Below are 16,561 nucleotides of genomic sequence, written 5' to 3'. Positions count from 1 at the left end.
CTATAGGTATAGTCAGGGCCCCCCCTCGGGACCCCACTGATTCCGTCAAGAATCAGTCTTAAGCACAATACGAGACTACAGCGCCTCCTCCCCTTGAACCATTCCTCCCTTGCCTAATTGACAGGCCGTACACCTGTAATAACGTATACCCTTTACAACCAGAGTGGTGGAGTTGATCCAGAATCATTGCCTAAAGAGCGAGAAACATGGCACGCCTCTTGGATCTTCCGGATGAGTTGATTCTAGAGATCATTGACTACCTACAAACAGACACTAAGCAAATCAAGTTGTCATTCTACGAGCTTGGAGACGCCTACCGCTATGCGATCAAGCATGATCCGTCGCGGAGAGTTAAATACCTGCACTCTCTTTTATTCGCCTCCCGCCGCTTGAACAGTCTTCTAACGCCAATATTTTATCGTGATATCTTTGTCCGTGAATACGGTCGCGTCGGCGAGAAGATCCCGCTAGAGCAACTGAAGTGGACTCTGGAGAAGAACCCGAGTCTCCAGGAACACATCGTTTCAGTAATCATTCCATGTGGCAGCCCCTGGCGTGGCCAGTCTATTCGTGATATCATTCATGTCTTTTGGCTGCCCAACATACAGACCCTTACTATTCACGAGTTTAAGGATTGGGAACCCATGCAATTTGAGAACAACTCACATTTTGGCACCTCGCCCGTGGAATGTCTGAGGCTGATTGACTGCGGGGCGCATGAGCAAGCTCTAGCCAATGTATTAAGCTTGCCAGCAGCTTTGAAAGTACTTCACTACGATGCCGAGCAAGGCGAGTGGGAGGGCCATTATGGAGATGAGCCAGCCACAAGCTGGACATGTGCTGCTTTTATACGCGCACTGCGATCACAAAGGAGGACGCTGGAAGAACTGACGATGACAAGGCCGTGGCTTGATCATGAAGGATTGGGCAATGGACCTCGCATTGATCTAAGCGATTTCACAGCCCTTGAAACTCTACGTACTTACCATGTCTTTCTCTGTGGGTGGGATAATCCTCCTCGGGTCTGGAAAGGCTTACCTCCCAGTCTGAAGGTGTTAGAGGTCTTTTACGATGATACAGACCTTACTCAATTTTTGTGGGAGAGCGACGATGAGCCGTACGATACTTTTCTTCTTGATTTAATCAGGAATAAGAGGGCGCATCTTCCACATTTACGGACAGTGGCCATCTACTCGTTTGAGAATATCTATGATTCTGAAAGAGAAGAGTATCTGCCCGCAGGACCCTGGACGCTGCCGTCTTCACTTGCGCGCGAGGCTGAAGCCGCTGGTATAAAGCTAGATGTGTGGCTGGGATACCGGGATGCTCAAAACTTCGAGGAAGCTGACGTTTTCGAGTCACTGAAAATCAGTCAGAACGACCATTCTAGTCAATCCAAGTGAGGAGTGGCGGCTAGACTGAACAGTGTACCACAATGAAATTTCTCCCGGGAACCTGCAGCAGGGAGGGTCAAGTCCTATGGACGCTATACCCCATTGCAGTTCTAAGCTGAGAGGATGGCATTGTCAAAGCTGTACTACACATATAGATTTGATGCCGATCAAAAACCAGCAATAACTAGGGAATCGCTAGAGCTTGTGTCCAGATATATCCTAGCAATACACATGTACAAGCCACAAAAAGCAGCTGGTTTATAGTAGGCTGGTATGACGACGATCCTGACTGACCGACTGTCTAAAGCATGTCTTCAATCACCAGGGACGTCTTCATCCACAACTAAAGTACATTGCCTTGTCCAACTGAATCAACTCTGGCTGACTCTGATCCTATTATAGGCAACCCTCGGATTCCCATACTGGAATATGAAGAGAGGGAATCGCTTTTCTTTTCGGCCTTGCCGTTACCATTATATGGCCTACAAGACCATTATTAGCACCCACGAGTCCCCACCTCGACCTTTAAGTCGATTGATTCATCAGATCAATCACTTAGTATACCTATCTGACCTAGACCTGAAGGAGTCCATAGCAGTCTGTCTCTCGGAATTTCTGACCCTCAAGTTCGATAGGTAGAGTAAATAACTGCCTATCCCGTTCGGAAAGCTCACAATTTACTCTACGTAGCGGCTATAAAATTCTTAAGGCCACGGGGACAGACCCCGTTCTTTGTGAGAGGCGTTATAGCGAATATTCTGGTTTAGCTTTAACGCGCCCTCGAGCCGGGAGGCGGGGTCCCCTAGAGACCCCCTTTATAGGGGTCGGCGAGGCAATTTCCAATTGCCGGGGGTGCCCCCTAAGGCGACGGGTAAGACTTCTCTGCTAGCCCTTTGATTGCTATATATTTTAAATCGCTCCCTTATTGATGAATCTTATCCTTTTATTATTGAGATTCTCGTCTTATCCTATCTCGTCCTTTTCTATGGAGTATATGTTCGCTACCTATGATATACCACTTTATGTTCGTTAATATCTCGTCGTTCACTATATCATTTGATCATAGTGCGTATAAGCTTAGATTATTATACACGAAAAATACTATCGCCTTCCTCCCTTAGTACGTCGAGCTATCGTTGATGCTAGATACTTTAACTCACTTCTAGGCTCTCCTTCGTAGTAACCACTACGGGATACTTAGTTCCTTTATGCCAGCCCTCTACGCCTTGATAGTGAAGAAATAGGTGTGAAATAGCGGTAGACCTAACTTATCGAAGAAGCTAATAATGTTAGACATAGTTCCAATCCTATCCTAAGAAGCTATCCGACCACTCTATTGCCTACGATATCTTATTCTATCGATCACTCTAGACTAGATATGCTGCTAAGAGCAAAGTATGCAGTATGACGTGCAGCGTACAGGGCCTCGAGTCTCGTTTATGCTATAGTGTTAGGGCCGCCGATTCTTTGATAAGGTATATCCTATAATGTTTGTTCAGTAGGCCTTTTAACGAGATTTATTAGTAACAAAAGCAAAGATAAGAAGCGTCTAAGGCTCGGAAATAGGCCGTCGGTGTGTTAATCATGCTCAGTGCACTCCATTGGTTCAATACGGCCTCTCAGTGAAAATTCAGTCCACTGTTATCTAGCAGTGTAAAGGAAATCTGAACGGTCTGTGTGAAAGACCTTCCCATGGGTCAGCGCATCTTGCCCGTCGCCTTGGGGGGCACCCCCGGCAATTGGAAATTGCCTCGCCGACCCTAGGGGACCCCGCTCCCCGGCTCGAGGGCGCTTTAGAACGGAATCAGAGCATACGCTTGTGTGCCTTTTAGGTAGGATAAGACCTTTCTATATATCAAAATCAAACATAGATTGCATATAGACGTGGTTCGTACAAGCTTAAACGGCTAGAGACCCGCATCCTCGCAGCGGCGTAGGGACCAGAACGCAAATCAATACTCTTAGCCTCACGTGTCATAGGCCGACTATAAGCTTAACTAGCATAGCCAACTACGTGATAGGCTGTAACGGATAATGGTCTAAGAGTGGACGTTTCCGTTTGCTTGTATATAAATATCTTCTTTTACTGGAGGGCTTAAAGGAAGCCTGGGTCACATGACACTCGGCAAAGCGGGGCATTATCATCTGACCCCCGCGAAGGATCCATGGGTATAGTCAGGGCCCCCATTGGGACCCCACTGATTCCGTTAAGAATCAGTCTTAAAACACAATACGAGACTATAGCGTTTCCTTCCCTTAGGACTATTCCTCCCTTGCCTAATTGATAGGCTATACACCTATAATAACGTATACCCTTTACATAACCACAGGCACAGAAGGGCGTTACCTGACCAGGTAACGGCTCTGGAATAGAGTTAGGGTGATCTGATGGAGCTCAGAGAGTTGGTTCGACTCAGAGTGATTTTTGACGAATCAATCTTCGTTTATATGCAGGCACCAGGTAGCTATTTGCTTCAAGTTGGCTTTTAGCTGACAAAAAGGAGGGATGTGCAGTATTTTCCAATGATATGAATAGAAAAGATGGGCAGAAGGAAGAATACATTTTGTACGGATGATCACACATTTTCAATGTTTATATGATACTCACTATCTAGTACTATGTACATAACAATCATCAAGGACACACATGCATCAAATCAATTGTATGGCCATTTGGATTTCTCAAGTCGGGTAATGGCCCAGGAAGTTGGCTCCCGCCAAGAGCTTGGGTACAATTTGTTAGCATTGACGTAATGGAAATCCTGCCAAATTTCTTTGAGTGAGAAACCATCAGACATGAATTCGTAGAAACGGTAAAAGATCTGGGTGATGCTGATTTTAAGGCGACCATCATAGCCATCCTCATCTGGCCCCGACAGAGGCCAGTCCGGATCAATTGCCCATATCCATCCATAGTACATATCTGGACCATATGTGCCACAAGCTGAATGAGCCTCGTCTGTCAACAAGAAGAACACATTTTTGAGAACACCAGGCTTTAAGTCACCCCTCTCGCGGCGATCACGAAAGTCTCTGGCTGATTGTTAGCAATGTCTTTAATATTATGTAGGAAAACTCACTGCTGTAAATGGCCGATGTCACTCTCGTCGGCCTCGAATGGGACAAATTGAGCGAATTTGTGATCGTGTATCTCTTCATATCCCTTGAAAAAGAAAGACATCTCAAGGACCTCGGTAAATAGCGCCCTAAACTCGTCCAGTCTGGCCATTCCTTTCTGATGATAAAAGACATAGCCCCAGCTCTTATCATCTTCTCGAACGACAATCCTTCGCACCCAGTCTTGCAGATCTGGGAATGGTTCTTGTTTTCGCTTTTCATGTCTTGCCTCCAAGTCATCATACTGTTTCTGAGAAAATACCTCATTCACAGCTTGAACGGCCTGAAGCTCTATTGGTGGAAGAGCTGCTTCTTGTGCCTGTTTCAGCTTATCGTAAAGATCAGGACGCATCTGCGGCCACGCGAATCGATCACCTTTGTCAAGAGTTGGCGTAATGCGGAAATTATCGCGAATCAGACGACATTCCGCGTATGTGAGGGACTGACGGTCCGTAGCTGCCTTTTGAAGCAAGTTTTCAAGTGACATACCCAAGTATTTGGTCGAGTTGGTCTGCATCTCTTCTAAAGGCGGCCATTGCATCAGCTGGTGTTTTTCATCAGGTGAAATATCCGCTGGACGCTGGATTGCTTTGTCCCAGAGAGGCTCTAATTGAGCAAACTCTTCTAGTGTTTTGGCCATGGTGGGCAGAAAGGGATAGCTTTGCCAACGTCTCCAAGGTTGTTGTACACGTCCACGGCTGGATTTCCGAGGTTGATCCTATGAAACCAAAGCGTGGAATATATGCGGATGCGACCAGTCTTTATACCCATGCATGGTTTTCAAGCTATTGGCCCTAGTACAACCTTGGAATACGCGACAAACGCAGGTCTCACAGGGTCCACGGGCGTTTTTGCGGAAACGCCAAGGTTTCCGAAAAATACACAGGAGGGTAATTTCCATGAATCTGTACACAACCCGCACGGGACATATTATATCCGCAGTTCACACTACGACATACTATCTGCAATTTATCTCAGAGGTTCAACCTTGGAAGCTCAGAATTATCAATGATTCTTCCGTCAGTAGCAGTCGAAAATACTTTGGGATGGTCTCCTTTATATCATCGGTGCTACCGTTTAGAGAACGGCCCGAGTCCAGCCTTGAAAGAGCCGATGGGGTATTAATGAGCCGGAAGACAGAGGCAAAACACAGAATTCCTGGTGTCTGCAGATATGAAGACAAACAGCCAAGGCGGGATTGGGGAGACAGAGAAAAAGGCGCGTGGGGTGGTGAACGCACCAAATGAGGGTCCTCAATAACTCCCAGGGGGGCGCTTGGGTCACGTGTGGTCACGTTTTTAGCCGTGCTATTAAGGGTCCTCAATAGCTTTTGCTGATATAATCTGTTCCGTCATATAATGTGTCTCGTAGCTATAGCAATAGGAGTAGAACTAGTACTATACTAGTACGTCAATAAATACTCTACGTAGTATTCTCACTTTTACTATTCTTAAGTATACAAAAAACACCTAAAAAAATAGGCTACGTGAATCCTTACTACTTAGTACAGTGGAATCATAGGAATACTACCCTTAAATAGCTTATCGGGGACTTTTCGCTATTAACGGTAAATAATTAGAGGTTTATCGATAATTCTAATTAGGATATATATAATAAGATAGACGAAGTAAACCTCACCTCTTATTATACCTACTTTTAGGTTGTTAGGGTAGGGATCATTTAAAGAAATGATAAAAACAAAGTTAGATTAAGAATCTGCGAGAGATTAAGACCGAAGGTAGGTGAATCAGAGAAATAGATGATTGAATTGATGATTATCTTTTTCTAAGTAATCCTGCTCAATTTAAGTTAAATCTCTCTGTTCTTCCTTTTTGATGCATTCGGCTTATTTGCTATATCTGGCTTATATTGCTGCATCCGTAGGAATCCTAGGGTTATATTCTTATTGTTGTATTTTGAGGTTTTTTTGGATTTCTGGATGCAGTTTTCCTGAAAGCGATTGTCATGCAATTTTCTGTGTTCGTAATTCTTCCATGTTTTTCTGTAGTTCTTTGTTCTTCTTTGGAATTCTTTGATGTACCATATTTTCTATTGTCTTTTTTTTTTTTGTATGTTAACTTGTTTTGGAGTCTTCATGGAATTCTTATGTATGGCGTTTGCATGTATTGTTTTTCTGTTCAAACTTGTGTTCAAGTTCTTGTGTCATATTGTACTTATGTTTGTAACTTCAGTTACGTCTCTTTTTTCTTGTTTCAAGTTCTCTTTATGTGTTTCTTCATGTTCTTGTTCTTTTGTTGATCTTGTTTTGTCTAATATTGATACCCGAGTAGTAAGAGTGTTAGACATTGTTATCGTCATAGCACTTTGAGATCTCTACTTTCCAAACTACCAAAGATTGTTCAAGTGGCCTTGTTGAGATATACGTATATATTGCCCTCGCAGTCCCTTAGCTAGGACATCCAATAGGCCTAATATGAAACCCATGAGAGCCTAGGTTCTCTGATCTTGTTACCACTAACGGTCATTCAGGGTCCACGACTCTTAAAGAAACGCAGGGTTTTGGCTGCTATAGTCAATTATCCTGTTAGGACTCGTACATATTCTTGTCTGTAAGCTGCATTTAGGTGAGGGAGAATTATGGAGGTGAAGATGCTATAGATGCTCGTGTGGACCTTCAGGGCTAGAAGATCGGCTTATTCATCCACCCCCTGGCCATCAAACAAACTCAACGTTTTCCCTCACACATCTCCTGGTCTCAGTGGACTTTCAGGAAAGTATTTTCGATTTTTTTCACGCTCCAGTACTAGGGTTGAAAGATCCCAATGCGCCGGCGTAATGGGTTTTTGTCGTCATGCGAGCCGTGTCGCCGATCCAAGCTCCGCTGTGACCACCAGGTGCCCGTTTGTGGACGGTGTCGGCGCACACGTAAAGCGGCCACTTGCGTGTATAGGCCAAATGTAATAACAACTGCACCGTCGGCAACCGAAGGTACCAACACAGGGACGTCTCCAATATGTGAACCTATGCCCTTGACACAGGTATCAGTGCCGCTAGCACAGTTGGAATCACCAACGGCAAGCTCGCCGCACGCCTTACGAGACCGCTATATTGAGGTCTGGAGTCAGCGACTAGCCTTGAGCTCTACTCCGAGATTTTTAGGGGCGACGAGCTTTTCAGCCGTTTACAGTGAGAATGAGGCCAGTCTGAAGGGAAACGAGTCAACCACGCCGCCACGGCTGCCGCAACTTAATCTGCCCAGCGTACAGAACTCCATCGTTGCAGTCGACCCTCGTCAAATCCAGCTCGGCACAGAATTGCTGTCCCTCATTTTTGAGGACTTGCATTGTATCGCCGGACTGCGATCGCCTGCGAAGAACGAAGTAGCAAAGGCCTGATGGATTTGCCGACCATGGGTACGATCTGCGACGTCGTGGAAGGAATTTACAGTAGCATCCCAAAAGACTTGGACCAACCCTCGCGACTGCGGAGGCTTTCGCGGCGATTATTCGAAGGAACAGCCAGCGAGCTCGTCGCGAACGTGGATATGACACTCGACGAGTATCTCGTTGCTCTTACAGGCCGCTGGGAAGCTATTGGATTTCTTCTCACCCTTTTGGGTATTTGCGCCGCGCACACAACAGTCGACGACCCGCCGTTCCGCGGCTTTGGCTTCTCTGCTACCGATCACAAAAATCTCGGAATTCTGGCCACTGCTGGCAGTAATTTATGACTGCAATTCTGCGAGAGTATGGGTGTGATGAGCGACCCCCTGGGCTGGCTATTATTGCGACACATCCATCTGCTGACCTTGGTATGCGGTGATCACGGTAGGTTTTCTCAGACCCAGAGGACAAATGACAGCTAATTTATAGACTATCGACCACGGAAACGTCTTGGGGAAACGTCTTGGGGAGCTCTCGACGCTCCTTTTCGCCATGGGCTATCATCAGCTCGACGTGGGCGAGCATTTGCCGTTCTTCCTCATCGAAGGGCGTAAGCGACTGATGGTGCTCGCCTATTCCTGTGACAAAGATCTAGCTACATTTCTTGGGTGTCCGCCTTTAATAGCGTATCGATTCTGTCGCATTCAACTTCCCCTGGACCTCACACCGGCCGAGGTATGTGCCAACCCACTCATGCGGGAGGCTGCGATCGGAAAATTGAACACCAAAGGTTGGAATACTATAGAACCAATCAAAGGGGTCACTTGGAGCCGGGTGGCCTTGCTGCTGGGTCACGTCCGCGAGCTTGTGCTAGAAATTTCCCTTGATCGCGAAGATGTTGACGTCCGACAAAGAGCTGAGTATGACCTCTGCAAACACTGTACACTCCATGGCTTGCTAATCTCTCTCCTTCTACTCCAGTAACATATCCACATTGTCGCAGCAGGTGCGCAATGATTTACCATCCTACCTACATTGGGATGGAAGCACTGAAAGTACACTACGTCTGAGGAGTACCATTCCCGTCTATATTCATCTTGACTTGCTGTACAATAGTTTCCTTTTGCAGCGGATCCTGGTCAAGCGATCATTGACCGAGTCCGAGACTCTCGTCAGCCTCGCGCACCAGATTATCCAGGCAATGCTTGCTCTGATTGCCGTAGGTCATCGATGTGGGAATTCTTTTAGCGAACTTGGATGGACGGTATTCTCGCCTATCTTCTTGCGCCCCTTAGTATGAGCCCTAATTTACAAGGTGAAGCTGACGTGATAGATCCCCTATTTCGGTCTCCCCTCGGCCGGGATTCTCGCCATCGAGGTCCTGCGCCAGACCCAGAATGCCCGCCCGTGGCCGGGCGAGAGGCTCTTTACTCGTTCAGACGTAATACAGAGTCTCGGAACTCTCGCCTCGCATATCCAGTATATCACACTGCCGCAGAAGGGTAATTACGAGATCTGTCAACAAGGACGCAAGGTCATATTGCAAATTTTAGACTACGTGCTCGCCGCGCCAGTCGATGCTGGTACGTCGATTCCTTTAACTTCAAATGATCTGATTCCTTCAGATTGGCTCGATGAAGATTTGTTAAATGATGGGACACACTTCCTCCGGTGGATTGATGGGTTCAGTTGGAACGAGTAACGGTAATTTCGGTTGCTTCATCTGATTTTAGTAGGATTGGCTAGGCTTCTGTAGCCCCTTTATCAGTATCATCCTACGGAGATAACGTCAATGCGGCCGCGTAGAGTATGACATCGAGCTGTGATCTGGGGCCAAGCTAATATCACGGGCGCTAGCGCGATCATCAGCTACCCCGGCCGAGCACCAGAAGCCCTGGAGTCCAATCAACCCAGATAACCCTAATCGAGCACGATAAAGCCGGCCGAACTTCTTGGCGATACTCTGGGACATATATTTAGAGGAGCGGGGATCGATCCAGATCAGCAATCAAATCTTTCTGGACTCTTGCTGGAAATACCAAGACAGACAACTTTCTGCCATGGGCCGAGGACCCCCAATTATCGACTTTGCTCGTAAGTTTCCCGAGTAACTGTACGTGCAGCCCGCTGACGAACTGATCAGCTTTCTACGGGCAGGACCAGGTAGCGAAATTAAAGCTCGAAGGCGAGATTAGCCGTGCGTGTCTAGACTTTGGATTCTTCCAACTGCGTAACCACGGCATTCCTGTGGACCTTGACAAGGAAATACTACGCCAATCCGAGACTTTCTTCCGTCTACCGGGCGAAATCAAGGACAAATACAACAAAGGTATGTGTCCGACCCAACCGGGATTTGACGGCCACACGATGGTAAAATTGACCGGTAGGAAGATGTTGGCGATTTCAACCGCGGCTACGAACGATTGCGATCCCAGAACTTTGAAAAGCTCACCGAGGGAGACCTGAAGGAAGGTTATTTTCTGGCAAAAGACCTTCCTCTTGACGATCCCTATGTCCAAGCGAGAAAATGGGCTCAGGGGCCGAATAAATATCCCTCTGAGGTCAAGGACCCTCATCTATGGAAGAAGACAGTCGATGAGTACCATTTTGCAGCGTCCCAGCTTGCGAAAAACGTACTGAGCGTTCTCTTTGACACTCTTGGAGGAGGACATGAGTTTTTGGATGAATTTTGCGAGCATCCGATCGCCGTTCTGCGTCTGCTTCATTACCCTCCACAAGATTCTGACGCTTCGAAGTTAGAACGAGGTATAACCATACCTTCTCCTAGTATCAAACGAGACTATGCTGTTGGGAATTTACTGACTAGTGATTCAGGAATCGGTGCTCATACCGACTTTGGTGCCGTCACAATCCTCCTTCAAGATTCCACGGGGGGGTTACAAGTTCGTGATCGCGCAACAGGGGAATGGATTGATATCCAACCGATCTCAGATGCTGTGGTCGTCAATACTGGCAATCTCATGATGTGTTGGACCAACGATCGCTATATCTCTAATCTACATCGTGTTGTTAACAAGACTGGGAAGGCGAGATACAGTGTGGCGTTCTTCTTCGACGGCAACCCGGACTTCATAGTCAAGTGTCTTCCTAGTTGTATTGAATCAGGTGGGGTGGCCAAACACGCTCCTCTCACGGTGTCCGAATGGATGGAGGGACGATATGCAGATACATTTGGCGGGCTTGCGAAGAAGGCCACTAAAGAAATGGTGGAGGTTTAAGCATGGTTGACATGGATTGGGACAAAGCAGCGTCACTCGACGGATCAGATTGTGTGAGATAATTATGCTGCGAATATTGTTTGGTATTACACTATTGGCCAGTGAAAGGCCCAACTTCAGACCATTGGGTTTGCTATACTGTCATAGACCCCCGTTTGCTATTTCGACTGTCACTCTTCCGGCAATGAAGCCAGAGACTCTTTCATCACCCGATGATTCGGATTTAGGTTCACGATGCCTGTACTGTATATTATGAACTGCCATCGCAATTTGATTGGTGCAGTCAGGAGTAGAGTAAAATTAGGAGAATCCACCCAACCCACTACTAAGATAACAACAGCTCAGACATGCGAAACCGAACCCGAGAAATCTCGGAAGCGATGCCTCCGATAGGCCACCGTTCCTGGCATTAATGGAAATGTGCAAGCGCGCTAATGTTATGACGGGCGATCGGTATCCGATCCGGCTTTTGTGATGACTTTGTGAGAACTTCGCGTAAGGCAGCTCTTTCGTTTTGTACAAAGTATTCTCGCCGCAGCACAATGACCCTCCAACGGGGATTGAGCACTACCATTCTGGACCGCTTAGTAGCACGGTGGCTGGGATTCCCACCAGAACTATGCTCTTATACGCTGACCAGCGTGCGCATTCCGGTATCGAATGGATCCGAGCCGATTGAACTCGCGGCGAGCTTGTACCAGCCTGTGCTTGCCAAAGGCCAAACACTCGCAAGTACGATTCTCATTCGATGTCCATACGGTCGAGGAACGGTCTTCACGGTGCTCAGCGCCCGTCCATACGCCTCGCGTGGTTATCAATGCCTGTTTGTGAGCTGCCGTGGCACATTTGGCTCGGGAGGTAGATTTGACCCATGGTGCAACGAAGAAGAGGATGGACAGGCGGTGGTGGAGTGGATGAGAAAACAAGACTGGTATACGGGGTCGTTTGCGACGCTGGGGAGCTCCTATTTGGGCTACGTGCAATGGGCGCTGTTGCGAGATCCCCCATCGGACATGGTCGCTGCGGTGATACAATGCGCGCCTCATGACTTTAGCCAGCAGTTATGGGGAACAGGCTCACTGGCACTGGAATGGATCACTTGGGGCGAAAATATCCTCCATCAGGAAGAGAGCGGACTTTTCCCGACACTCAAGAAGCTGAACACGCCAAACCGGATGCGAACTATACTGGATCGGATACCGTTAGCAACCAGCGTGAAAGATCATTTCCACGGTCGTGCGCCCTGGCTGGAGTCGGTTGTCGACGCAGATGCTTCCAATCCATATCACGAACAAATGAAATTTGGAGAAGCGCTAGAACGTGCAGATATCCCTATACTGCTGGTTGGCGGATGGTACGACGTCTTTGCAACACAGACGATACAGCAATACATGCGTCTTGCTGAGCGCAATACCAAAGTTGCGCTTTTGATGGGCCCGTGGAATCATATGCAGGTTGGACAGGCTTCGAGAGTCTATCAGCAGTCGTTCTCCTGGCTGGAAGAGCACCTTGCAAAACGAACGCAACGAACGCTATCCAGAAACATGGCGGTGCAGTTTTTCGTCACTGGGGCCCAGGAATGGCGAGAAGTGCCCAAGTGGCCACCGCCGACAATCGCACAAGAGTTATATCTGCAATCTGGGAGGCGTCTTGATGCGAAAAAGCCATCAGCTAGGACTTCATCCATGTTTACTTTCGACCCAAAGCAACCAACCCCTACAATTGGTGGCAACCTACTTCTAGGAGGCGGGAGTGTGGATGACACGGTACTTGGATCCCGCTCCGATGCCTTGGTGTTCACGACCGAAGCCCTCGAACAGGATTTGGAAATTTCTGGAAAGATCGCTGTTGTGCTGAGCTACACCAGCGATGCCCCAAAGGTGGATCTGTTCGTACGCATCAGCGAAGTCGATGATAAAGAACGGTCCCATTGCATTGCGGAAACATACAAGCGCCTGCATTCAACTGGAGAAGATGATCCTATCATTCTCCTTTTGAACGACTGTGCACACCGGTTTTTGAAGGGCAAACGGGTAAAACTCATTATTACTGGAGCGTCGCATCCGCAATTCGCAATGAACATTGGGGAAGATCTACATACCGTGGCTTATACAATCTTCCAAGGAGGAAAGGGAGCGTCGAGAGTGATATTGCCCGTTGGATCATTGTAACGGATCAGCTCCATCACGCTTCATTCATGATTTGGCTGCGACTCATGGTGAATTATGATCTTGATCATATCCCTCGCGACCCTTTGTCGTGTTTCATGCCATACCTATATCTACACAATTACTTTTCCATAATTAATGTTTTTTTTAAATTTTTTTACATGAGCGAGTAATCGAATAGTCGACCTTTTCTGCCGAGTTTCCATCAATGTGGATCGCCTTCTACCTCCTTCCTGGAAGTTGAGTATAGTAGTATGCAAAACATGTGCCACCTGGGTAACCCCGTATAAAAGATTCCTGGCTTCAAAGACCTTCGAGAAGTTTCGGAATGAGGACTTCATCGAACTCCCACAGCTTCGTCTGGAAGTTCACTGCAAAGGCACCTCCTGTCCACCATGTGCACCGAGAACCCTGTAGTTTATAAAGATCCTGATAAAACCCCGCCTTGACTTCCGCAACTGATACACGGGCATGCATGGGGCCATGTGTAGAAAATGCTGCCCAGTTGAGTCTTTGGTTTTGAATGGAGCCTGACAAATGACCAGAGTTCAACAGGGTATTAAAGCTCGTCTGCGCCAAGTGTTTGGCCTCAACATCGGTGGAAGTATTGTTGCCAATAATCATCACTCGGAATAAGTGCCCCAGACCAGAGTAAGCGAAACTCACCGTTGCTGGTTCTTCTTGGAAAACAAGATAATGATCTGGAGCCGCAGTGGATGGCAAGTTGAAATACGAATAGCTTTTGTTAAACACGGGATTGTCGACAAGACCGGTGAACTCGTTTGAGTAAGTGAATTTTGACAGTGTCTCTTGCTCATACGGGCTGAGATCCAATGCGGCCATATTTTCTTTCGTAGGCTCAATGGCCACGAGGAGCCGACGGGCGACAATGACACTGACCTTGCCAGTTTTGTGACTGCGCACCGTCAAAAATACCCCCCAGTTGGTTCGGCGCGTCTCAATCACCGTACTTGAATAAAAGACATCGTCCCCCAAGTCCGTCGCAATGGCATTGTAGAGAGACTGGATTCCACCGGAGGTGGGCACATACAATCCCATTTCGCCTGTTAGCCCGCGCGCCATGTCCCAGCCAAAGCTTTGCAGGGCAAACATGGTGGCGACTTCACTCATATTGCCAACCCCAAGTCCAGTGGTGGAGTAGATGATTGGCGCACCCTCTTCGAGGTTATACTTTGTCAGGAATTGTCCAAACGGGATGAGAAGATCATCGGGGATTTGGCTAGGCTTCGGAAAGTTCCAGTAGCCTGGGCGCAGCAGTGACTCCCATGGCTCAATGACTTTGAGAAATCTCGAGACGGCGGCGATTTGAGCTTCGAAGGACGGTGGCTCAAAGTCCACCTTCTCCCCTGTGTTAAAGTCCACGTATTTGGTTATGAGAGACGGGCCCGTTGAACCACTTCCAACGGAGATGTTAAATCTCTTAAAGAACTCCATTGAATTGCTCACGTTAAGAAAGCTTTGGACCCCAAAGTCATAGGTGCCCCCAGTCTTCTTATCCACAAATGTGTCGACCATGCCCCCCTGCCCACCAAGCACAGATCAGCAATCAAAGCCAGTGGTATCTGAGCTGGAATTCGTTCCGTTTCCAAGGTGGGACCTTACCAGAATGCTCTGCTTTTCAATCAACGCAATGCTTTTATTAAAGTCGTCCCGCAAGCGGACGGCAGCATAAGCACCGGAGGCACCTCCACCGACTACCACAACATCTCGGTAGAGGAAGTCCGGAGTAGAGCTTGCAGCGGTCGGGGACCAAGCACTGCCTAGAACCAGGAAAAGGCACGATGAGAGAATCATGCTTAGGGGCAATGTAGGATGCAGAAAGGGCAATTCCGTCAGCCTTGAACAGAGATATTCAATTTGGTCGAAAGTGAATCTTTCTGGTGCGGGCCTTCACGAATCAATACACTCATAGAACGTGGGTTAAAGACAAAAATATGAAGCAAAGAGATCTTCAAGCGGAGCAGGGAGTTGCATGGCGAGCCCAGCAAAGATTCCTTGACAGGTTGTGGAGGCCAGGGGAATATCAGCCAAAATGCTGGCCCACCAGGACTAAACACCCATTCTTAATCGTACTTGTGTTGGATTGGTGGAATTTTGGGTATGATTCGAGATCCGTTCAGCTTGTTCCAGCCAAGAACCCCGCCCGATGAGCTCGTCCTTGGAAACCAGCGATCTCTGGGACTCAATTCCGGAATTCATTCACCTCAACTAGACACGGTACAGGACATCGCTGCCACACTAATTTCTCCTTTGCCGATGGGACAGATTCGCGGGGTGTTCGCAACCTAAGCTGGATGGGAGACGGAATATCCTCTTGAAGCTTGGCGCAGTCATGCTGAAACACGGAATGCTAGACGGACCCTACGGTGTCCTGTACTTGACGAATAAGCCTATCGGAGAGTTGAGATTGTTAGTACCAGGCTAGTGAGGTCAGGGTTGCTCGATACGCAATGGACTACTCGCGTGGACACGATGAGGCAGACCGCTGCTAAAACTGCAGGGTACAGGGTACAGGGATCTGTCGGGATTTGCCTCGACCTAGACAGTAGTCTACGCGTGGGATCGTTTGCGGACTGATGCGACGTTTGAATTCTTCGTTCGCTTCGACGCATATCCTGATTCATCTCTAGTAACCTTTGTTCTCTCCATTGATGGACTAAGATCTCAGGGTGTTGAGTGTGGGATTGGATCGTAAGTGGGTAGCAAAGAGCTTAGGATTTGACTGAGCTCTCCAGTTAGTACCAAAGGATCATGCTTCTTTTAGATCAGTTGGCAACAAGTCGAGTGGTGTCTTTGTCGTGGCGGAGTGTCGGGCCTGTGACGTGACTTGGTTTGCCCTAATGGCACGCATAGACGATGTTGGGGTCTCAATCCACATCGATCTCTTTCCGTTGGGTTGCTATGGAACAGACTAAACACACTATAGACATGAATTGATGGCCAGCAATGATTATCTTTTTAGAGAATAGAGACTGGACTGGACACTTCTATGCATAGCCCTCGGGCTATCAGCGCCGACCCGTGCCACTTCAAGGGTCGACCATATCCAAGACCCCTCGTTCGAGTTCAAAGATCCAGAATCCGATTGCCCAACTTCAATGATCGGCCCTGCTACCGAACACCGCTGGTATACCGACTTGATGCTGTCGCAGCTGGTCTAAGGCTGTTCACGTGATCGGCTCAATCGGACCCCCGCCCGGCAGTGAATCTGCACGGCAGAGAAGGCCGATTCAACTATTAGAGATAGAAATTCCCTGTCTCTCGTGGCGAGCTTTCTG

The 16,561-nt window shown here is 47.8% G+C and overlaps 8 protein-coding genes across 8 annotated transcripts; 6 read left to right on the top strand and 2 right to left on the bottom strand.

The window, feature by feature from the left end:
* Positions 1-206: 206 nt before the first annotated feature.
* On the top strand, positions 207-1,403 carry N7511_007055 (uncharacterized protein; the record flags this gene model as incomplete). Its single annotated transcript, XM_057129432.1, has 1 exon — positions 207-1,403. One exon carries the CDS (start codon positions 207-209, stop codon positions 1,401-1,403), a length of 1,197 nt encoding a protein of 398 aa, XP_056983988.1.
* A 2,648-nt stretch (positions 1,404-4,051) lies between these two features.
* Positions 4,052-5,151, bottom strand: N7511_007054 (uncharacterized protein; the record flags this gene model as incomplete). The annotated part of the gene is made up of 2 exons (XM_057129431.1): positions 4,052-4,427; positions 4,475-5,151. 2 exons carry the CDS (start codon positions 5,149-5,151, stop codon positions 4,052-4,054), a joined length of 1,053 nt encoding a protein of 350 aa, XP_056983987.1.
* A 2,344-nt stretch (positions 5,152-7,495) lies between these two features.
* N7511_007053 (uncharacterized protein) lies at positions 7,496-7,867 on the top strand (the record flags this gene model as incomplete). Its single annotated transcript, XM_057129430.1, has 1 exon — positions 7,496-7,867. One exon carries the CDS (start codon positions 7,496-7,498, stop codon positions 7,865-7,867), a length of 372 nt encoding a protein of 123 aa, XP_056983986.1.
* A 14-nt stretch (positions 7,868-7,881) lies between these two features.
* Positions 7,882-8,202, top strand: N7511_007052 (uncharacterized protein; the record flags this gene model as incomplete). Its single annotated transcript, XM_057129429.1, has 1 exon — positions 7,882-8,202. One exon carries the CDS (start codon positions 7,882-7,884, stop codon positions 8,200-8,202), a length of 321 nt encoding a protein of 106 aa, XP_056983985.1.
* An 18-nt stretch (positions 8,203-8,220) lies between these two features.
* N7511_007051 (fungal specific transcription factor domain-containing protein) lies at positions 8,221-9,557 on the top strand (the record flags this gene model as incomplete). The annotated part of the gene is made up of 5 exons (XM_057129428.1): positions 8,221-8,283; positions 8,345-8,775; positions 8,837-9,149; positions 9,189-9,438; positions 9,481-9,557. 5 exons carry the CDS (start codon positions 8,221-8,223, stop codon positions 9,555-9,557), a joined length of 1,134 nt encoding a protein of 377 aa, XP_056983984.1.
* Positions 9,558-9,915: 358 nt separating this feature from the next.
* N7511_007050 (isopenicillin N synthase family dioxygenase) lies at positions 9,916-11,094 on the top strand (the record flags this gene model as incomplete). Its single annotated transcript, XM_057129427.1, has 3 exons — positions 9,916-9,949; positions 9,999-10,184; positions 10,247-11,094. 3 exons carry the CDS (start codon positions 9,916-9,918, stop codon positions 11,092-11,094), a joined length of 1,068 nt encoding a protein of 355 aa, XP_056983983.1.
* A 542-nt stretch (positions 11,095-11,636) lies between these two features.
* Positions 11,637-13,265, top strand: N7511_007049 (CocE/NonD family hydrolase; the record flags this gene model as incomplete). The annotated part of the gene is made up of 1 exon (XM_057129426.1): positions 11,637-13,265. The coding sequence occupies one exon, from the start codon at positions 11,637-11,639 to the stop codon at positions 13,263-13,265; it is 1,629 nt and encodes a 542-aa protein (XP_056983982.1).
* Positions 13,266-13,565: 300 nt separating this feature from the next.
* N7511_007048 (uncharacterized protein) lies at positions 13,566-15,077 on the bottom strand (the record flags this gene model as incomplete). The annotated part of the gene is made up of 2 exons (XM_057129425.1): positions 13,566-14,804; positions 14,886-15,077. The coding sequence occupies 2 exons, from the start codon at positions 15,075-15,077 to the stop codon at positions 13,566-13,568; spliced, it is 1,431 nt and encodes a 476-aa protein (XP_056983981.1).
* Between the last annotated feature and the right edge of the window lie 1,484 nt (positions 15,078-16,561).

The sequence above is a fragment of the Penicillium nucicola genome (assembly GCF_028828085.1).
Source record: "Penicillium nucicola strain IBT 29836 chromosome Unknown utg000006l, whole genome shotgun sequence".
Taxonomy (NCBI): domain Eukaryota; kingdom Fungi; phylum Ascomycota; class Eurotiomycetes; order Eurotiales; family Aspergillaceae; genus Penicillium; species Penicillium nucicola.
The sequence above is the reverse complement of the archived record's forward strand: the minus strand, read 5'-3'. Positions and strand labels throughout refer to the sequence as shown.